This window comes from Trachinotus anak, unplaced genomic scaffold (genome assembly GCF_046630095.1).
Source record: "Trachinotus anak isolate AG129_WGS33_773 ecotype Australia unplaced genomic scaffold, CSIRO_AGI_Tana_v1 ptg000010l, whole genome shotgun sequence".
NCBI classification, from domain to species: domain Eukaryota; kingdom Metazoa; phylum Chordata; class Actinopteri; order Carangiformes; family Carangidae; genus Trachinotus; species Trachinotus anak.
In genome coordinates this window covers 20,269,267-20,292,129 of record NW_027273861.1, presented here as the reverse complement: position 1 = coordinate 20,292,129, position 22,863 = coordinate 20,269,267, and the positions used below count along the sequence as shown (strand labels likewise).

The 22,863-nt window shown below is 39.4% G+C and overlaps 2 protein-coding genes across 2 annotated transcripts; one reads left to right on the top strand and one right to left on the bottom strand.

Annotated features, from left to right (window-relative positions):
• Positions 1–2,728: 2,728 nt before the first annotated feature.
• On the top strand, positions 2,729–6,418 carry LOC139625951 (angiopoietin-related protein 4-like). The gene is made up of 7 exons (XM_071486044.1): positions 2,729–3,415; positions 3,643–3,753; positions 3,956–4,043; positions 4,773–4,886; positions 5,227–5,322; positions 5,419–5,700; positions 5,878–6,418. The coding sequence occupies exons 1-7, from the start codon at positions 2,744–2,746 to the stop codon at positions 6,057–6,059; spliced, it is 1,545 nt and encodes a 514-aa protein (XP_071342145.1). The 5' UTR covers positions 2,729–2,743; the 3' UTR covers positions 6,060–6,418.
• Positions 6,419–7,546: 1,128 nt separating this feature from the next.
• On the bottom strand, positions 7,547–22,033 carry LOC139625949 (dipeptidyl peptidase 9-like). The gene is made up of 21 exons (XM_071486043.1): positions 21,867–22,033; positions 19,869–19,959; positions 18,824–19,068; positions 16,586–16,698; positions 16,007–16,180; positions 15,460–15,628; positions 15,265–15,375; positions 14,959–15,087; positions 14,565–14,626; positions 14,362–14,462; positions 14,018–14,195; positions 13,540–13,699; positions 12,801–12,880; positions 12,270–12,440; positions 11,861–11,996; positions 11,630–11,775; positions 10,650–10,796; positions 10,228–10,380; positions 9,762–9,904; positions 9,317–9,428; positions 7,547–8,810 (listed from the first exon to the last, which is right to left on the bottom strand). Exons 2-21 carry the CDS (start codon positions 19,922–19,924, stop codon positions 8,718–8,720), a joined length of 2,679 nt encoding a protein of 892 aa, XP_071342144.1. The 5' UTR covers positions 19,925–19,959; positions 21,867–22,033; the 3' UTR covers positions 7,547–8,717.
• Positions 22,034–22,863: the final 830 nt, after the last annotated feature.

Here is a 22,863-nt window from a genome sequence, read left to right as displayed (position 1 = left end):
CAGGGATACGTGCAGAACAGCAGCCAGCCGCACAGTCACGTGCACTGAATCACCAGCTGCCAGGAACTACCGTGTTCCCTGTACAGTCTCATAATTCAAAAAAAAAAAAAAAAAAACATCCCTAGTATCTGCAGTGTCATGTTAGTGGACACAGTTCAGGATCGCATGTAGAAATGATCATGTAAAAAATCTGACTATGTAATAGTTCCGCAGCTATATTAGGAACACAAACATACATGAAATCAGGTATCCTGGTTCATATTTCAGCAATCTGTCAATAGTTGTTTTAGTTTTAGTTGTATTATGTTACTGTACTTTGGACTGTGCAAAACGCCACGCAAGTTCCTCTTTGTCTGTCTGACATCATTTTTGGCATCACTTCATGTTTTTTTTTTGTTTTTTTTTGAAAGATTAAACAAACATATCAGCTGTTTGAAAAAGTCTAATGTGCTTGCCTTCAGAGTCAGAGATTGAGAATAATTAATAATGACTGAGGAGGAATTTGAGTTTCCTTTCAGTTTCAGTTTCAGAAAGAGCTAATATTATGGGTTTTTTTTTATCACCATAACAACAGGGTGTTTCTCAGTGACCACATTCAAACATGAACCACATTGACCTTTTCCCTTGTTGACATTTGTTGCCATGTGGTTCTTTTTAAACCTTGCCAGCAGCATGGCCCTGGCAATGTCTGTACGTCATCCACTTACTGTAACGCTGCTGTGCCTAATGCTGAGTTCCCTTCAGCTTGGACGTCACTGAACACTGTGGCAACATTTCCTCAGAGAGAGGTTGAACAGTACTGTGTTTACTACTGATGAAGTGCTAATAAACAGTATACTGCTACAGCTTTCACTTCTGTTGATGTGCAGAGCAGCCATCTTGGATTTTGTGATCGGCGACTGTGAGGTTCCTCTGACTTTACAAGTCTAAAAACACGACTTAAGGGGGCATTCCTGTTGAAATTTCTGACTTGGAGCTCGGAAATTCCAACATCCAGGTTCAAATGGATCACACCATAAACACATCCTCACAGAACCGCTGTCATGGCTGTCGACCTTTGGTTTTAATTTAGATTAGGAATACATAATATAATGAGCATTTTCAGTATTTATTATTGGGGTAAGTATTGTCTTAAGTAACCGATCGTTTGGTCTTTAAAGATGCTGTATGTAAGTTTTCTCTGCCACCGAACATGGTTTCTTGCCAGGAGTGGATGGTGGTGGTGATAATAGTCAGAGGTCAGATTGGGCAGCACTACTTCTTCTACCTCTCATACTGAGCTAAGAGCAGAATGGACTCTACATTGACTCACTGTCGCAAAGTCGTAGCCTACAACAGAACGGAGCAGGGCTCACTGGTTAGCATGTTCACTTAAGTAGGAGCGGGGAGTGGAGACCGCTCTTGGCGAGTAAAGGAATAAAGTTTGATGCTGAACTCATGTTTCTTCTTGACTGCTAACTAAACAGCTGTTAATGCTAATGTTGGATATGTTGCAATAGAAAAAAACTTAGATATAGCACCTTTAAAATGCTATTTAGTAGTGTAAAAATGCCCAAAAAGCCACATTGGTTTTTTTTGTCCATAACCCAAAAATATTGTTTACTTTCACATCAAAGTAAAGTAGCAAATTTCATGATGAAAAAATGCTGAATGATTAATGGCTTACTGAAATAGCTGCAGTTTATTGTTGTATTGATTGACTCAGTGAATTATCAAGTTATCATTTCATAAGTCTCTGACATAAGGTAAAAATAAGGAAAAATAAGTAAAATATTGCTTGAAGAATTTCCCAAAGTCACGGGCTGCTGACATGCATGTGTGTGTTCCAGTGTTTGTCATCTGCACCTCATCAGTGCACCACGTGCCTTGTGTCTGGGTGTGTGTGTGTGCATGTGTGACTGTAGGATTTTGTTGTCAGGAATGAGTGTGTAAAAAGGCCTGAGGGTTGAACTTTCCCCTACTTCTCACAGTGACTCCGTCTCAGAGCATTCTGCAGCATTCCTGATTCCTGCAAGACACACAGCAGCTGCCCCACCAAACAATATCAAACTGCGCTTCCAAACAATCATTTTACAAAAACTGAAATCTTTCAGTATTTGGTTAAATCTGTTTGTAGATAGATAGATGGTTTCCTGCATTTCTAATTTTGTTCTGGCAGTTAATTCAAGCACCTTTGAGCTTTGCGATTATTCTAGATCTGGAACAATTAGTCAATGAATCACGAGAAGATTTAAAAGCAATAATTTTGTTAATCAATTAAGTCATTTTAAAAGCAAAAAATGCCAAATGTTCTACAGTTCCAGCTTCTTAAATATAAGAATTCAATGCTTTTCTTGCTCTTACATTATAGTAAATTAAATATTTTTTATGACATCACCTTGTGGTCTTAAAGATTGTCATGTACATTTTCCTTTTTACTGTTTCTTGTGTTTTAAACACTAAACAATTCATTAACCGAGTAAATAATTGACAGATTATTTGATAATGAAACTCATTAGTTGCAGCCCTACAGAGAATAGTAATAGTATTTTAATAACAACTACAAGGAGCACAGCTGGGAAAAATAAAGACATGTAAGAAGTTATGGTATTTTACTCATCAACAAAAAACCTAGAATCTGTGCATCACTGGGGTAAAAATTTAAGAGAAAAGCTCCGTTTGAACTTTGAAAATAAAACTGAATCCATGTCACGTCCCTGTATCAGTGAGTCTTTAACCAGTAATTCAGACCTTTCATTGCATCATGGTCCAAGTCCTCAGACGGGCGAGCACAATGAAAACTTTCCACGCCTACACCCCCCCCCAATCCCAAGATCCAAGCTCTAGCAGCCAATCCGAGGAGCCCTCTGCTGCAGCACTGAGCTATAAAAACCTCACAGTTCCTTTTAGCAGCACACAACAGACAGAGAGCGACATCAGCACCAGCACCAGCATTCATATCGCGACAGACCACAGACTCTCAGCAGACACAAAGATGAAGATGCCACAGCTTCTTATCCTCCTCTTGACCATTTTGGTGCATGTGGCAGCCGGTTTCCCCACTGACAGAAGAGCTCTGCCAAGCCAGGACAAGCACGCCTCCTGGGACGATGTGAACGTGGTTGCTCATGGCCTCCTGCAGCTCGGCCAGGGTCTGAAGGAGCACGTGGACAAGACCAAAGCCCAGATGAGAGACATCAGCGCCAAACTCAAAGCCTTCAACAGCACGGTGGCCGAACTGGAGAAGCAGCGGGAGCAAAATGCCGGAGGTGCAGAGGCGGCTGAGGAGGTGAGGGTGAAGGTGGAGGAGGTGAGGAAGCAGAGCGAGGACATCAACTCCAGGATGGACAGACTGGAGGAGAAGGTGGATGAAGTGCTAGCAGGGCCGACACTGGACAGCAACTACAGCGATCACTCAGGAGTCTCATTTATCCAGGTGAGAGGAAAACAATGTTTTTCTTTTTTATATTTCTGGTAAATACTCAACAATCAATCAACAATTAATGAAAAATAGCAAATCCAACAAAAAACATGTTTTTGTAACCACCAGCTCTTCGAAATGCTCCATTCTAGAAAGATAAATGTTACATTTGAAACAAAGCTGTGAGAACACAATGATGCTGTGAGGCTGACGTTTAGGTTTGTTTGTGGGGTTTTTTCCAGAGACTGGTGGCAGCTCAGAACAGAAGAATCGAGCAGCTGGTGGAGAAAATCAAGCAGCAACAAAGCAAACTGGAAAAGCAGAGTCTGCACCTGCAAGCGCTGCAGAGCAAGGTGAGTTACACTGCACGAACATTCATAACATGTATCTAACACTGAGGAACTTGACTGGACTGATATAAGAGGGGACGAACTTATGGGATGATCCCTCTGAACATAACTGCTTTAACTTTGACGAGAGTACAGTATGTCTTTTTCTGATTGGAGACAAGTGATCGGTTTTGATTTTTCAAACTCTGCTCTGTGATTCTTTCAGGTTGCGCATAAAAGAGTAAAATCACACAGACGCAGAGATGAAGAGAGGGCACTGAGAGGAGAGGCAGAGCAGAGCAAAGACACATCAGGTAAGAAAACAAACTGTTCCAGGCTCTTGAACAGATTGACATTGATGGAGGCAAGTCGCCCTGAGGGAGGGGGAGAAAATGGAAAAAGATGATGATGATGTTGAAAATACTTTTTACGGGTAGCTGCTGTGAGAGTCTAAAACCTCAGGCTGCCCTTGCAAAGATCAACTGCTGAGCTCATCTGCCACTCAAAGCAGATCCGAAACCATCACTCAGTAACAAGTAACCATTGGCCTCATTTCTTCTGGGAATCTGAAGTTTATCCCAAATTTATCAAATCAACAATGCCTGAAAAAGAAACACAGAAAGTCTGTAGGTTATTGGATAAAACAGCTGTAAAAACCTGAGCAAATGTCCATCAGTGTGCGTCACCCAGGAATAAAAAGCATTTACAGGATTGCCAGTGACATCACCGTTCACCTTTGCACCTGATTTTTTTAAACTTGACTTGTTGGCTGAGCAGCTCACACAGTCCAAAGATCAAGGGACTGAACAGCTTTATAAACACACCTACTGTGCTGTCTGTCCTTAGGAGACTGCAACATCTGACAATTTTTTTTGCAGCTACACAGAGCTGAAAATTATAGTTTATATTGAAAACTCTGAGCCACAACACAGAGGCAAATCTGCAGCTGGACTGTGATTGTACAGCTGCAATGTGAACAAAAACCTGCGATGAGATTGGCCGAATGATCTGATCTTTGTTTTTGTGTGTTCTGGTTTTCTCAGGTTTGGCCAGAGACTGTCATGATCTGTTTGTACGAGGGCAGCGAGCCAGCGGCATCTACACAGTCCAACCCGAGAACTCCCAGCCCTTCAACGTCTTCTGCGAAATGACTTCAGGTGAGTAAGCAGACACAATGCCAGCAGTCCTTTGGTTTTCATTATTGGACAACATTGTTACACAGTCGAAAGCCGAACAAGGCAAATTTTTATCCCGCACACTTAACAGCACATAAGAGAACAGAGTCTGAGAGAGGAGTACTGGCCCTCTTCGCCCTAATCAACAGTTTAAGAAACCAAACACAGAGCCCTGCCTTCTCTTAGAAATTTTAGTTCAAATCATTGCACAGCTTTATATGATGGCTGCACATTTTACTTTATTGTATTTTTTTGGGAAACATGTTTTATGTGAAGTGGGATCTGCCTCTTTGACTCAACTTTTCCTCTCCTCTCTCTACAGAAGGTGGATGGACCATCATCCAGAAACGTCAAGATGGATCTCAGAACTTCAATCAGCTGTGGGAGAGCTATAAGCAAGGCTTTGGCCGCCTGAATGGTGAGTATAGTTCACTCAAAATGCAAACGTAAAAAAAATAAAATAAAAATCTAAACTCAATCATGAAATTAATCTTAACCTTTCTGGTCCCCTCAGGTGAGTTTTGGCTGGGCTTGGAGAATATCCACTCCCTCTCCAAACAGGGCCAGTATGTCCTGCAGGTGGAGCTCTCTGATCAGGAGGGAGAGCAGCACACGGCCAGTTATCGATTCCAACTTGACGGAGAAGAGAAGAAATTCGCTCTCCACCTGGGGCAGGAGACGTCATCTGGGGCTGAGGAGGAAATCTGGACCACTGGAGCTTCCGGTCTTCCTTTCTCCACAGCCGACAGTGACAACGACCTCACTGCAGACATCAACTGTGCTGAGCTGCTCTCAGGTACAACTGCTCATCTGAAATCCTCATTAAAAAGGGTCAATTCACCCAAAATCGCACACTACAACATGTTTCCTAAGTCACCCATTTTCCTCAGCACGACAATAAAACTCTCTACCTGGAAAAATGAAAATAAAAGTTGGTAGCAGTGGCTCTAACAAGGATGCTCTTCTGTTGCAGGTGGTTGGTGGTTCAGTGGCTGTGGTCAGTCAAACCTCAATGGCAGATATCCCAGAAGGCCGAGCCTGCTCAGGAGAAAGCAGTCCAGAAGACAAGCAATGTTTTGGACATCCACAAAGGGACAAAACAACTCTCTGAAGACCACTCTTCTGAAGATTGCACCCGTCACAATAAAGCAATAAGCTGCTCAGTCTGTCTCAGAAAAGTTCAACAGAAAAAGACCAAGGAAAACAAGTGTTTTTAAGTTAAATGTTGAACTAGTAAAGGACTGTTGCTTTGATATTTCTATGCTATGCCGTAATTATTGTCTCAGTCATATTGACAGATGTAAAGTCATTCCCTTTATAAGGGTTTTATGTCTTAATTTGTAATATTTGCTGTGTGTTTTAATTACTTTATACTTAAACGGTGTACAGTTGCTTGCTGCCAACATTTATACATGTTAAACATTTTATATTTCATTTGTATGCAGTGGATGGAGATAAAGTTGTTAAATGTGAGATAATAAACTCAACACAACTTATTGAACTAACTGAAATAACAGTGCCAGTGCTGTGTCTCTTTTTTTCCTGCAATTAGTGCCAAACCACAGGGTTCTTTCCAGGAAACTTTAAAGACATTATCAGGAAATAACAGAGCTGTAAAACAAAGCCATTAAGTCCAATGGCACAATGTGCTACATTCAAATCTCTGTCTACAAATGATGCAACTGAACAACAATTCAACAGTGAGATTTTAAATCAACACTTGAAATCTCCCAACCCACATCATTAGTGTCAAGTAAGCTACTAAATAAACACAAAAATTAAACTTCAGTGTTTGTTGTGCCTGAATTGAGAGTTTGCATCTTCATGTGCTTGACATGGGACATCTATTATCTAGCAGAGTCCAATTGAAGGCTCTCACTGGCCCCTAACACTTTTTTTTTTTCATTTACTGTAATTTTGTTCTGACATCCCATGAGTTTCATCCAGGATTCCTTAAGAACTACTGCCCCCTGCTGGAGAAAAGATAAAGAAAATATCTACATCTCTTTCTATGAAAACAAAGCATCATTTCTGAACAGGTTGTCACCTTGTTATACATGTTAAATAGTTATGTTCCACCTGTTCCATCTTCTTTTACTTCTAGTGTCAACTTGGTTTACAACATATAAGAACAGGATAAAATTCTTTTGGTCTCACATTTTTGACAAACAAATCCTTTCTTATGCTCACTGCTGTGTTGCTTTGTAACTTAGACCACCAAAATAAAAGCTGATTTGGAATTTTTTTTGTCGTTTTTCCAGTCTGGAGTGTGATCTGAAGATTGTAAAGCCCTCTCTGCTAAATGTATGATTTGGGGTTAAAGAAGTAAAACTGACTTGACGTTAGTTTTGTCTGTGTAAAGAGGAACCACCTGAGCCTGTCTTGTTGTTCCTGACAAAATATTTTCATTATGTTTCTGAAACTAGCTTATTCATTGACATTGATTAACCAGGTTTATGTTCTAATTCTATTACTTTAATTCTGTTTTATCCTCCTGCTCCAAAACTCAAACACATATCAAAAGACTTAAATTGCTTTCACTTTTACAAGTCTGTAGATTTTCAACTTTATTTCTCACAGAATCACAACTGAAATGGTTTTGAAAAATAATACATTTCATTTGGCGACAAGACTTTGAAAAAGATTGTTCACTTCTGTTTATTCTTCAGTATCTGAGAGTACAGGTGATGGTAGCTCATCTTACAAATGGTCATCAGACACACATGTAACAAGGCATTTTATTGTCTTAGGTCCTCAGACAGATTCCCTGATATAAACTACATGAGCAGGCGCTCTTAAGCTCTTGCAAGGCACCTCAGGCTGCCAACAGTTGTTCTCATTCATTGATGAGTTTGTTGGCACCAAGGTAAATGTGTAATATGTGCAAAAGTCCTCAGCAGCAGAAGAAAAAGAAGCTCCCGCAAAATGAAAGCAAGCGATTGTGTGAAACAGTAAGAGGTCACTACATATTTCCACCAGTTATGGATGCATAATAATCCATAAAAAATATTTTATGAATAATACACAATAAAATGTGACAAGTAACTTTTTTTTTCTTGTAGATTTGCCAAAGTGTGACACAACAGATATAGAGTCTTTAACAGCACACAAGAACATGGATTCAATGCAAGACAAAGAAAGTGGGGAAGGGGATTAAGAGCTTGTTTGTATGATCTTATCGAGGTTTACGTTTGCCAACTTCACTCCAGTGTTTATTCACGGAAACAGGAAAACAATAAGAGAGGTGGGAACGGCACAAAAGAGAGTAAGAGTGAAATCACTTGAAATTGCTTCCAGAGAGACCGGGCGCAGCAGGTCCACTTCTCTATGTTTGCATCGCTGAAGTTTCTGTTATGTTAAAGGTGCATTAAGAAGCATTTTATCACATCACAATTCATCACTTTCACGTTTTCATTTGGTGTTTTTCTTTTTTCTTATTCCACCATCTGCCATCACTAGAAACTCACAAAGCTTCAGCCCTGTTTGTTATGGGGCGAACGGCACCCTCTGCTTGTTTTGAGGCAGTTTCCCCTCCACTGTAAACTCAAGCTTTAAGACAACAAGACACTTATTTATGGTAATTATACATGTGAATATTAATCTTGTGATAATTTATTGATGATAAAAAACTACAGCACCTATGAGACTGACGAACGACTCTTGAGGTGTGACGAGGTTTGGCATAGCCTGCATTCAGCATATAATAAAATCAAGTGAAAGAGAAGGTGATGCAGGTTTAAATAGATGGAGGAATGTGAAGGAGGAGACAAGGAAAGGAGCCAGGAAGGAAAGGTCAGTGTGTTGAAAAGCTTATCAGAGGTTCTGCTGGAGGAAATGCAGCAGCGTAATCTCGTAATGTTCTCCAGACTCTGGACATCGGATGCTGTGTCGCTCATTAGGATAAACCTGGAAAAAATAGGAAACCCCCCCCCACCACCATGTTTAGCTGGATACCTAAACATTTCACTTTTAAAACCACCTCTCTTTTAATTCCAATCTGTTTTTTTTCTCAGACAATATAATGCATGATGGTGAAAGGAACCATCATGGGATTATTTTTTCCAGAAGCAAATTAAGTTTGTAGACAACAACAATATTCATGGTTGTAGATGTAGCCTACTTTTGTGGGAAAGCATCAAATACAAACTTTTCCCAAGCCGATCTTCAACTGAAATATTTGAAAAACCGCTGAAGCTTTGCACCTTGGTCTCTGCCAATGTCCCAAACAAGTTATCTTTTACATTTTTTGTTTCATACTCATTTAAATCTTCTTCGTAATGTAATGTGTACATAATGAAGGCCCAAGGTGAAATGTTGGTAAGTTTTAACTCAAATTAACTGATCCAAACTCTGGTTCACATCTATATCACAGACTACAACTAAAATCAGTATATGTGAGTAAATCCTCCTACCTGCAGGCTGTATGGCTTCCCTGCCCGGATGAGCTGAGACACCAGGAAGTTGGTGTGGAAAAAGTGCACATTCTCATCTAGAAACCCATGCAGGATCAGCAGTCTGTTGGGCCTGTGTTTAATGGAAAGATAGAGATCTTACATTCTCTTCTACAGCTCACATGGAAACATGTAGAGTTTAACCGTCACTACAGCAAACATGAAAGCAGAATCAGAATCAAATCATACGCATCTGCACTCCTCCTCCTGACAAACTACCATCTGTACTAGTCTGCAAAATGAACTATGTTGAAACCAGTAGTGTTAGATAAAAGTGGATAATAGAAGAACAATACTGCTGTGCCTCATCTATATAATCCCAGTTGATTGGTGGACATAGTAACTGGATGTCAGTGAAATTAAAGCATTAACATGAAAGTCTGTATTTAAACAAAAAAGCTCTCACTCATTCGGGAGTTTGTTAACATGCAGAGCAACTGAACAATCCTCGTATCCCTTCTGGTTTTTTTCAGGCGTGTCCAAATATCGCTCTGTGTAGCCGGTGTCGTAGGCCATCCACAACGTCACTGGAGCTCCTGCAATGGCAACCTAAAAAAAAAAAAAAAATGTATGCCTGAGGTGCAGATTGAGTTGAGTCTGATTTTTCATTTTTCAAGCCATTTGAGACTGTAACAATAAATGATGCAAACAAATCTGACGACTGTAACTGACATAAACACAAAGCAAATTACAATGAAGTTGAACGGTTACTTCAGCAGCTGTTACTGTCTCACAGGATTATTTTGTGCGACTGCCATATTTTCATTAACCAATCTGCTGTTAAAAGACCTGTAAACATATTTTAAAATCTCCATTTGAAGTCTCCTACTTGGTCACCAACTGTAAATTCAGTGAATAATCGTGGTTTTCACCTTGAAAATGTCAGGTTTATGGACGAGGCCCATGAGTGAGAGGAAGCCTCCGTACGACCAGCCATGGATGGCAACACGACTCAGGTCCACAAACTTGTACTTGTCGGCTACATAGTGCAGACCCTCTACCTGGTCTTCAATCTCCACCTGACCCTGATTGAAAAAAGGAGGGAAAACAGAAGTCACTTACTTTTAATACAATATGCACAAAGTGCAAAAACACAAAGAAATCAGGCTAAAGCTCAAACACAAATCTGATTGAAGTGTAGAAATATATAGTCCCTATACCATTTATGTCCTCGCAAGCATTATTACATTTCTTTTTATCAGGCAGTTGTTAGAAGATAGGAGGGAGGAGCTGCTCTCTTCATCACGATACAGTTTGTCTGATAGACAGACGGATGCTTGATGTAATAAAATACCATTTTGTCCTTCACAGCTCCTTCAAACTGGAGTCCTCGCTGACAGGATCCCCGCCCATCGATGACCAGCACAGCGTAGCCCAGAGAAGCCAGAGTGCTTAACCGCAGGTACTTGACTCCTTTATAAGAGTTATTCACTAACTGCACCTGGAAGAAAAAACAAACATGTTAACAGCAATCAAAGTTGGTAAAAAAAAAAAGTTACAGATGATGATATGATGACTAATTTCTGATCTCCACTAAAAATCATGTTAACCTTAACTGTGTAACTCTACACTCAACACTGCTGCGGTGTCCTAGAGTCAAACACTGAACCCCTTCTAATCACTCACAAGTTACAATAGCCTTGATGACAATGCCATCAAGACATCAGTCGCAGTAGTGGAAGAGGTACTTCTATCTTTAATTTAACTTACATTGACACCAAAATACAGTTAAAGTACAAAAAGTAAAAGTGCTCACTAAGCAGACTGCCCTATTTCAGAATAATCTATCTAATAATCTACTACTATCTGAATATGCAAAGAAACTCAAGTTCTCAAAATAAAGTTTTCAAATACTAAAAGTATATTTTTGTTTTAAGTGTAGTGGAGTACAAAGTATGAAGTATCAGAAATACTCAAGTAAAGTCTTAGTACCTCAAAATTGTAAAATGTAATTAGTTACTTTCCACCAACTGTACAACAATGACTGATTAAAAAAAAAAACAGGAGTTCTACACAAAACATAGACAAATATGTCTTTTTAAACAAAAAACTTTTATCTATATGCCTTCACTAGGCAAGACGGTTCAAAAACAGTTGTAACAGCTGTTGTAAAATAAGCGATAAATTGTCACTATCACCAGATCAATATAATCTGATAGGAATTCTGTTGGAATACATTCAATTCAAAAGTTCACAAAAGGGTAAATTCCTTACTATTCTACAGCTTTTCATCTACACAACATGAATCTAACTTTAAAGTGGAAGAGATCAAACCTGCGGGCCGCCATACACAAAGACGACAGTGGGATGCCTCCTGCCGGGGACCAGGTTGTATGGTTTGTACAACATGCCGTACAGCTCGAAGCCCGACTTCCCCGTGAAGTTAAAGATCTCTGGAGGAGTGTAGTCAAATGGGAAACCTGGAAACACAAGAAAAGAATTCCTTCAGAAAATCGCACAGTTGTCAGACGACATTTCATCCGTCGTAAACAAACCGTTCAGTACCAGCAGGCTCCATCAAGCTCGCCCAGAACTGCGGCTCTCTGTGTAGCGGGTCACTGTCTGAGCCGATCAGCTTGAAGATGTGCACACAGGGCGCGGCGGTCAAGCTGCTGTAATGGCTGATAAACATGTCAAAGGTCTGTGTGGAAGAAAAGAAAAAGACAAGTTTACTGTATCTGCAAAATCCTGAAATCACTCAATCTTAAGCTTTATGTTTCCATAGTGCAGCACTGAGAGAAAGAAAAATGCTCCTGCTAACACAGGAATTTTAGTCAACTTTTCTTGATGGTCAAAAGGAAACAAGCCAACCCTGGCCAGCATCACTTACAAGTAATCTACAGAGTAGGAAAGTAGGAAAAGAGTAGGAAAAGTTGAAGTTGTAGTTAGAGTGAGTGAGCGTGTGTTTCCATACCTGGCTCACAGAGCAGCTGTGGGAAAATCCTGGTTTGGTGAGTCGGACGATTTCACCCGGTGAGTCGTAGCTCACCACATAAAGATGATGCTCCAGAGGAGAGTCTTTGGTTCCCTGGAAGTAAACCAGCTTTGCAGTCTCATCTACCCAAATCTGAGGACTGGATGAACGCTACAACAAACACCACAGAAGAAGAAAAAATGTTGGTACATTTTATCAGTACAAAGACATGAGAAAAAAAGAAAGTCATCATGCAAGAATATTTTCATGATCTGGTCCTAAAAGGTTTGATCATACGAGTGCTCCAAGTCAGATTCATTTATTTTAGTTCCACTGGACTTCCTGTCCAATTTCATGTCTACTCTTCTTGTTTTTTTAAGCACTATTTGAAGAAGCACTAGTATCATACAATGATTCCAAAACCTGAATTATATATGGTACCATAAACAGAGTTCGGTGCAGCTTGTGTTAATTAAAATATTTAAAACATAACATACTGCACCAGACCAGTGACACAGTAAATTGCTTTACCTTTGCACCATGATTGGCCAGCACCTCCCACTCCCCACTGGTTATTGTCACCTCCTCTTTAACTGGACACTTGAAATCATCTGTTGACAAAGGAGCAAAGATGTCATGTAATGGATTAATTTAAGGACCAGTCAGCTTTGGTAACTCTTTAAGTGCCACTAGTTAACATTCACAAGCATACGATATGTCACATGATAATGTAGTGTTAAGCAGATACGTTTTGATCAATGTATTTTTCGACAACTATAACTTATGTGTGGAGGCTGCTGTGTGATACTAAATGACAATATAGTAAAATGCTGCTGTAATAAGATACAGTTGTTGACATTTACTGTAAAATACTGATGAAAAATACTAACAAATACTACTAAACTCTTAAAAAATACCATGGGGCATTGTACAACTACATACTCTAAACTATAAACTTAAAATAATTAAAAAATGTCTTTGAATGTGACACCACAAAGATAAAGTAAATCAAAACTTTAACTTTAACAACATCAAAAAACCTAAACTGAAAATAAAAATGAAACCATGAAGAAAAACTAATCTGAAAAAGGGCAACTAAAAAATCTGACGGACAGAATTGTCAGTAAAATGTTGGGAAATAAAGTGGTTTGAAAGGTGAGGTTGAGTTAAAAATCTACGGGTTTTATATCTTATTTCATCTCTTTTATTTGTCCCATGCAGCTCGTCAATGAATCTGTGACACCAGCCGGTGTTCTCCACATTATGTTACCTTCAGAGTGTGTGTAGCCTTTGGCCCAGTGATAGCTGCCCCGCTGTAACACTGAGGTGATCTTATACAGGTGGCAGAAGCCGGTTTTGGACTCATTTACTGTGATGAAGGTGATCTCATCATCACTGGTTTGGATGAAAGGATGGAAGATGTCATGGACCTGTAGGACAAACAAACTGTAAATATGTTGCTTTTTTTTTTGTCTTTTTTCACTTAAAATCTGCACTAAACAAAATCTTTTTGCATAAATTGAAAAACTGAGGTTATAGCAGAGAAGATTCCAAAGCAAACAGCTTCCTTGCAACAGCTTGTTTGTGTGAGAACCTGTGGCCAACCTAATTTTTCCACATTAAATATTTTTAAGGAGCACTAATAAGAAAAGATCAAATTTGAGTCAGACTTAAGGGGAAACTAAACTGGGAAACCTTTAAGATTCAATGTTAACAGATCCAGAGACAGATGTGGTGTGGAGTCTCACGTTGATCCAGATGTCACTAGTCTCTTGGTAGATAATGAAGGGCTGGACTGTGTCTCCGAGGGCCTCTAGACTCGCTTGTCTACTGGTCTCGTCCTGATTTACAGGGATGAAGAGCTCTGGAGGCAACAGGACCAACTGGAGATGCTGCTGTCGCCGTTCCATCATGACCGCCCATGCACTGAGACACACACACAGAGAGGGAGATTTGTGATGAGTGGCAATGTGTGTTACCTAATTCCCGGGATTTGGATTTTCAAAAGTTTGGCAAAGTTTAAAGGCTGCGTGATGTGCTTCTATAACAACAGCCTGTTCTGTTTTTTGAACCTCTTACAGAAGAAACTTACTATCGGCCATCCTTTGTCCATCCAGCTCTGGTGATGTATTCAGCACCTGGGAAGAGTCTGGTGAAGGGAACAGGCAGCTCCTTTTCCTGTGTGCTGACAATCTGAGGAAGAAAAACACCAAACTGACTACAGCACAGAACATTTGAGTGTGGGTGGATAAATGTATCATCACATAACAGGATGTTTTGTGGATGAGCACTCACTTTGCCGACATTATCTGTCCTGATTTCTGCGATTTTGAGAGTAATATCTGGATTCTTGCTGCCTGGAAATAAATAAAACTGAGTTACGTACCAAAATATAATTTATTATATTGTTGAACATTATTAACGAAAATAAAAAGGAGAAGAAATGTAACAAACAACACAGTAAAATCTGCAACTAACAATTATTTTTATTATCGATTAACCTGCAGATTATTTTTCTTGATTAATTAATCAGCGATTTGTTGCAGCTCTGTATACATACTACATGTATGGTTTTTCATTTAACATGTCTGCTCTTTGTCCAAAGAAGCAAAATACATAAATCTCACAGACAAAACTACAAAACTCTAAATGCATCACATTACAAATTCACTTTTCAGTGCCTGCCTACCTGCCCGTGGGTATCTGTACACATCTGTCTTACGCTCCTCCAGGGCCGGAGATGGGACATGGATGATCTCAACCTCAGACTCGTCCACCTCCTCATATAAAATCTGTAAAGTCTTACCACCGTCTGATTCTGAGACAGAGAGATGACAAGTAAAGCATGTAGGTATTATTTTGAAAAATCTTTGTCTTTGGAACAAAGTACACAGGTAAACTTAAGACCACATTTATGTTTGTTTCCAAACATGTTGTACTTTGTGATTCTTGTTGATAATATGGCTTCTCCTTAAGTCGACGCTGTACTACTCACCTTCTCGAGCAGCTGGTGACCACCAGTATCCAGTGAAGCGGTCAAACTCTTCCTGTGTGACAAAAGTGGCTACACCGGCAGATTTGGGGTCGTCTTTTGGGTTATCAATGCCTAAAATTAAAACACAGATAAATTTAAAAATACAATTCAGAGGACCAGGTAAGACTGAGTCTGTGAGCATGTTTCATTCCTGACCTTTGTGGCAGAACGTCAGCCTCCTCTCTTCACCCGTCTCGATGCTGGTCACCCAAATGTCATTGTTACTGATGAAGCCGATGAAGTTGGGGTCCCCAGCACAGATCTTGGGGTCCATGCGTGTGCCTGAGCTCTGGCTCTTGATCTCAACAGGATTCATTGGAGAAGTCTGCACGAATGCACAGAGTAAACAGAGGGCAACTTGGTCACAGCTTCTGTAGCTCAATGCTTCATTATCAGTGATGAAGACATAGAAAAGACAGATCATTCATCTATTCATTTTCTATACTAGATGCTGGTCAAGTCTGGATGTTTGAGGCTGGAAATAAGTTATACAATGGGTGAGAGCATGAGTGCAGCCACATTTTTATCTTTAACTGCAGCTATTAGTATTCTTACTGGGGAACTAAATAGAGACCCAAAGGTGACTTTAAAAAGGCAGAAATCTCGCTCTCTGGCTGGAAATTGTTGTCAGCAACCCTATCAAGTCCTGCAGGTCTGTAATAATCATTCTGTGAAAGTCTTAATTAACTGTCCTTTAACTCACAATAAAACTGTCTTTTCCACCGTCACGGCAATAGTACAGACTGCTGTTGGCCTGGAACAGGAAGAGGCCACTGGGTCGGTGGTAGTCATAGGAGGTGATGCCAGACACCCCCAAACGCTTCCTCTCTCGCAGCAGCTCCTCCTCGCGGGAGAAGCCCCCATGGTGTGGGCTGGCCTGAGGTGAGAGGTGACAGGAGGACACACAAAGTGACAATGCTGGTCGAGTGAGGTCAAGGTCAAAGACAGTTTGTTGAGGGCATGGAAAAGAAAACAGTGCCATACTAAATCAAAGAGAGAAAAGCAACATAGCAATATAAAGAACCACTTATCCCCTCCTAAGAACTGTTGACATCAGTACAGCTCAGTATAACAGCTGGATAGCAACGAACATCAACCCTCTGCTATTTTTTCTTTAAGGGGACACTTACAACAGCGGTTTGAAGCTCCATGGAGAAAAACACCATTATGAGGAACGGGTTGACTACCATCCTCAAAACATTATCTAAATAATATCATAATAATATCAGTCATCAAAATAATATCTGGTTTTAATTGGATCAAGAACAAGATATCTCCTCACCTGAAAGCGATCCAGCATCTGTTTCCATGACAAAACCAGAAGGGCATCTTTGCGGACTTTCTTGGGAATGTCTGAGTAGAGTAATGCGTTGTCCCTGCTGGCGTAAGGCATTCCTGTAAGAACAGAAAGAGTAAAGCTAACCTGTTGTACTGCCGATGAGCTCAGCTTCAAATGAGAGCGATAGTGGTGGTTGACAGAAGATTCTTACATGGGACTTTCAGGACATATAGAACAACCTCTAAAGCCAGTTACAGCAGCAGTGCAAACCTAGCTTAGTTATAACTGTTTACTACTAAATTAAAACAGGTTGCACCACACAAACTAGTTCTCACCTATAGAGATTAGTCGTTATTAAATATTTACACCCAGTAACTGCCCGGTGTAACTGTATGTTGCTAACTGAACCAACTGGCCAACAAGATGTTAGCTCACTAACGTCTGACCTGTTTAGAGTGGATAATTAAAGAGACGTGAACTGAAACTTGATAAATGCTGTTCAATAATGTTGTGACTTGAAGATTTTAAATTACATTTCACAAAAAATAATATGACATACTTCAAAATACAAAATATTGTTCCAATAATATTTGGCTAAACATCTAAATAATGTCAATTAGATATAGGCATAATCGGATATTTCCTGTTCATTATAAACTGTATCGATACTTGTAACTCTGAAATGCACAGATTTGTCCGTGTATTCAGATGTAAATAAAGCAAACACCTACATTTAAAAAAGACATATCTAAAGTCCTCTAAAAACTTTCCAAGCAAAATGACTTAGACAAGACTAAAATCTTTACTAGCCAAGACATTGTTTAAGTTTCAGCGGTACAACCTGATTTAGTAACTGATCAGGTCATTACTTATCCGTCGAGTGTGTTTAGTTGCGCTTCAGCAGCCTGAGTGTTTTCAGTTTTCTGTAGTTTCTTACACAAAGCTCAGGGGGGAAGAAACATATGGTGCATTAACGCAGCTGGATTTCTGCTGAAAAGTCCTGATGTCTTGTGCATGTATTTTCAGATTAACTGAGTTTCTGTTCATATGCATGACTTCAGATGTGGTTCATAAACGCAGTAGGTCATCTGTAAACTTAGGATGCATTTGTATAATGAGGCAAACATCTGTAACTAAAGCTTGATCTGTCTCTGCAACAGAAAAAAAAATTACAGATATACTAATAGACTGCTGAAATATGCCTGCCTTGATTAAAAAATATGGTTTGGAAGATTATGATTAATAACCAGACGCATGTGAGGTGAACTCAACCTCTTTGTTGGCTGCTTTGCATTCTGGTTTATCTTTGGCAACAATGCATCTAAAAACTGGTTTTACTTCCTCCTGTCCTTGTTTGATGGTCGAACACTGCTGAATGCAAGCTTTAAGAAAAAGCCATTACTTTTCGATTCTGACACCAAAACTGCCTACTATAGCTGTTTTAGAAAGCAGAAACGTTTTCTGTCACAAAATTGTAACTGTAAACTACTGTAGCTGTAAAGTCAACAGGACTAAGTAAAACCTTTAAAACAAGACTATGTACATTTTGCTGAACAGAGGTCAATGTGTCTACACGTAGAAATTACAGGATGATAGTAAATGCTAAACAAAGCATAACTAAGCTAACTTTAGTTAACATTAGCCACCATGTGTACTGGTCATATCAGACCAAGTGAAGCTGAAGCAGCAAAATCCCTGAGTGTGTTGAACTGGACCAGTGTTTTATTTTTATTTTTTATGAAGTCATCAACTTTTAATTTATAGAAAGAAAACTGTGTTATCAAATAAACTTAAACCAGGCAACAATTGTTGCTGGTATGACTTCTTGTATAGTGAACAAGTGAGCGACTATGAGTACAGGTTAAACAGGCTCTATGATGTGCACATTACAAAATTTAACAAAGCTCTGGAAATAATATCACGCACCAGAATTAACTGTTTGAGATATGACAGCAAAATAACTGTAACCATTTTCCACCAATTCTGTGCACCACAGCTTCACCAGAAACAAGCAGAAATACTTCCACAGTTCCAGGCTGGCAACTCTGACTCACCAGCTGTATTCACAGATTATTGACAGAAGCATGCTACCTTTCAAAGGGGCTGCAAAGAATCATCTGAATCTGTTGGTCAACAAGTCAACACCTGCTAAAAGCCCCTAATCCCAGCTGGATTTTCTGTAGAAAACTGAGATTATTTGCCTGAAAATTAATTCATTGTTGAACAAATGTGGCAGCTCACCAAGGTAGTAGATGCGGTGAGAGTGCGGGCTGGCCTCGTCCTTCTGGATAAACTGGAAGTCATGTGGCGCCTTGCTGATGACCATGCCGGTGTTCTTGCGGCTGTTGTGGATGATCTTGCGCAGGCCATCCCATGTATGCTTCTCCACCTGGAACTGCGTTGGATTCACGTCCTCCATCTCCACCACCTCTGTGCTGTCCGAGAGCTCGTCCACCCCCGTCATACCTGCCAGTGCTTCTTTGTCACTGTAGACAGTCACTCAAACTGATCAGTACGTCCGACAGGTATATTTCTGATTGACAAATGCAGGTGTATTTTTGACTAAGGATAGCAGAGACAAATAAAAGTCATGTTTATGTTCAAAACCCATTGTATCCTTGGGGTTTAATAAATGTGTAGAATACATTTATTTTCTCATAAAACATCTCCAATTTTATGAATATTTTAAATATATTTTACAACCATGTTTGCTCACTAGCAGTCTTCTTTTTTTTGCCTTTGTTGACACACTGATATACATCTTTGTGCATTACTGACTGTCATTACTGAGTCACCAACTGTCACTCAGTGGAACAAGGATGAAACTGGTGAAAATCAGTGTATATCGTCACCCACACTGCTCCATACTGGTAGGTGCTCGTGGTCAAAACCTCCAAAGACGTTTCCGCTGACAACAGACTATTGAATAATGTTAATCTAATCATAAAACCTAGGTGTCTGGTGAAGCAGTTAAAAACATCTTGAAAGATGTAAAAACGTATGAAAGTGTTTGACAGTTCATCAGTTCCTTTGGTAGAAGTGTATTTTCCTGACTCCCTAAAAATCTAATAAAAACCCATTATACTGATCCATTTTGTCATCACTGAAAGTTAAAATGAACCTCTGCCCTTCAGGGTATGATCTAACATACAGAGTTTATCTTTGTAGGCAGCAAAGACATCGGAAAATACGTCCTTTGGTTAAAATCTTTCATTTATCAAAATGAAAGAAAATAAAAACTTAATGAATGCGACTCTGACAACTCTGAGTGAAAACGTTTCCATACCTTTCCTGGCTGTCTTCTGTTTGGTCTTCGATTTTCAGCCTCTTTACTCTGTGCATTAACCGTTCAACAACCCTGGACCAGACCTGACACCCTGTAGAAAGACAGGTAACGGCATGAAAGCTGAACATGTGAAACAGTGAGGTTTATGTCGAGGTAACAGAAATCACAGAACTTTACATGGCAACACCTGGCCTAACTGATGAATAACTTTAACTTTAAAAATTAGTAAAAAACTAGATCTTTCCCTATGCTAAGCTAACATGCTATCAACAGTGAAACTGTTACTGAGAAGACAGCCCCGCTCAGGGCCAACGTGTCTTTGCTGCTTCATCGAGGAGCTGCTGTCCTTCAGCTGCCCACAGCCACACTTCCAGCTGTGTGTTCCTGATATGAAATCTCACGGTATGTGTGACTCAGCTGCACGACTCCAACACTTCAACGTCTATGTCATAACTGTGGCAAATGTTACACTGTTACTCCACATTTTACTGGAGACTGTATACTGTAGGCTGCATGGGAGGCTGTTTTGTTGCCTGGGGCCTTAATAAACTGCAAATTCTACAGAAGTTCATTCCCAGAAAACACTCCAGCATCTTCTTTGATCAAATCATGACCTCTGTCATCAGGTCTATCAGAAGATCAAATATCATACTTTCATAGTTATCATACTGCCTGGAGTTTATTGGGAGCTTATGCATAACACCTATTCATTCCTCCACATTTATGACCATGAGTAATCACGTGACTGAACTTCCAGGTCACAAGATCTGCCTGTAAAGATGTGAGATGGGCTCAAAGCTCTAGAAAAACCTATTCAGTGAGAACTGAGTTAAGGTCTGAAGTATCCTCGAATTTAAACAGAGAATGTCCTACATTAATGTATAGCTAAAAAAGTACATTTGAATTATAGAATTGATATACAGGTATGTTTGCATTGTAACAGCACTATAACTTCATTTCTATTAATTAAGACTATTACGGTCTTATTAAAGGTGTTTCATGTAATGAATTTGAACAAGCTTTGTGTTTCAAAGAGCTATACAAATATACTTGTGAAGAATGCACATTACCATGTTGTTACCTTTTTTCTTGTATACTTTTGCACTATGTGGATGTTGATCAGCTTAAAAGAATTTATGACAATACTCATCTGAAAATATCTGCTAAAGCAAGAGCAGGCTTAATTTAATTCAGCTTTTTTTACGGTAAGATTGAGATTGATTCTAAGAGGAGGAACAACTAAATGGTGTTTCAAAGATAAAATATAAAATACACTTCCTTGAACTGGGTACAGGGTAAATCACTGCTGGTAAACTGTAGTAATATGTGTCCATTTTCTGTTTCTGTTTCTGCAGACTCTTGGTGCACAATTAGACACTGCTGGTTTGGGTACACATTTAAAATTTGGTGTGTATCACAGTTGATATGTGACTTCAGTAATTTTCTGTTGACTACGAGCCTTATCTTTGGATATTTTATCATGAACTCATCAAATAGGACACCCTATGCAATGCTAAATAAGAAGCTGTATAGTGGTGGAGGAAGCATTCAGATCCTTTACTGTAGTAAAACACACTATAAAACATATCTCATTGTGGTCATTTCGACACAGTTTTTAAACATACATGTCTGTCGCCGCCCTGTTAGTTTGTACGGACTGCATATGCTTTAGTGTGTAAAAATCGGTTTTGTGTGTGAAATAGTTTCATTATTTCTGTTTTGACACATCAGCTGATGAAGCTCCAGGGTCCACTGACGGAGCGACAGCTTCAATCCAGACAGAAAACATCTGGCTGAGTGCGTCCTGCCCCTCAAACCTGACTAACACTCATTAAACAGCTTTGAAGAAAAACCCTCTGTGTCACTGTACTTTTCTTTTGATGCTACCAGGTTAGCCGCCCGTACTAACGTAGCGACTCGTAAGCTAACGTACCAAAACGGCACTTCTACACAGAAAACAACTCAAAGCACTGAAACATTCATTCATTTTTAGCTTACACTTTCTGCCAAAGACCTTGGAAGACTTTATCCGTGTGTCGAAGACACGCCTGTGTTGAAATCAGCGGTCAGGGTCTGAATAGATTACAGAAGTCAACTATTTTCAAAGAGAGCAGGTAGTTAGCTTGATGCTAATATGCTAACAACGAGGAAATGGCTTGTGGAATCAAACGTTACAAGATTACAACCTTTACCCCGGATATGATCCATCAAGTTTGGGTCCGCGTATTCCACCTATTTATCAGTTTTTATGTCTTTTAACTCCTTTTTTCACCTTTTAGTCTATAGCCGAATTAACACTCCTGCTATGCTGTGAAACAATCAAGCCATATTAAGGAAAGTAATTCAGAAATATGTTTGTTTTTTTTAAATAGTTCTTAAAATCTGATGAATGCGGGTGGGATTTCAGTGTAATCCCAGTATCTAGGACTCCCCTCTTACTTCTAGGATGTAACTACTGATTATTTTCATGATAGATTTCATAATCTGGCGATTACTTTCTCAATTAAGCAATTACTTATTTTAGTCTATGAAATATTTAAAAAAATGTTTACAAAATGGCTGTCTTTAAGCGCCCAGTGTGACACCTATAAAGGTCTCATTTTGACTAACAATAAAAAAACGTTTTGTTTACACCGACCTAAAACAGGGGAAAACTAGCAAATCCTCATACTGGAGATGATGTAAGCACTGAATTATTTTCATTATCAATTAAGGTGCTGATTATAAATCATTTTGTCCATAAAATATCATAAAATAAAATAAAATAAACAATCCTTTCCAGTTGATGTCGTTTTGTCCAACAGTCTAAAACCCAAATATATCAAATATATTTACATAGACGTAAAACAGAAAAGCAGAAAGTCTTATTTTTTGCTTGAAAAATTACTTACATTAATTGATAATCAAAACAGTTGCCAGTTATTTTGCTGACAATCAACTCATGGATACATTGGCTAGTTGTGGTAGGTCTAAAATAGTTGCTGATTTATTTCCC

Excerpts from the sequence above, each read along its gene's own strand:
- LOC139625951 (XM_071486044.1), top strand. The coding sequence starts at position 2,744 with ATGGTCCAAGTCCTCAGACGGGCGAGCACAATGAAAACTTTCCACGCC. Across the intron at positions 3,754-3,955 it reads TGCAAGCGCTGCAGAGCAAG|GTTGCGCATAAAAGAGTAAA; the intron begins GTGAGTTACACT and ends TGATTCTTTCAG. Across the intron at positions 5,323-5,418 it reads AGGCTTTGGCCGCCTGAATG|GTGAGTTTTGGCTGGGCTTG; the intron begins GTGAGTATAGTT and ends TGGTCCCCTCAG.
- LOC139625949 (XM_071486043.1), bottom strand. The coding sequence starts at position 19,924 with ATGCACAGAGTAAAGAGGCTGAAAATCGAAGACCAAACAGAAGACAGC. Across the intron at positions 12,441-12,800 it reads TGGCCAATCATGGTGCAAAG|CGTTCATCCAGTCCTCAGAT; the intron begins GTAAAGCAATTT and ends TGTTTGTTGTAG. Across the intron at positions 9,905-10,227 it reads ATAAACCTGACATTTTCAAG|GTTGCCATTGCAGGAGCTCC; the intron begins GTGAAAACCACG and ends TTTTTTTTTTAG.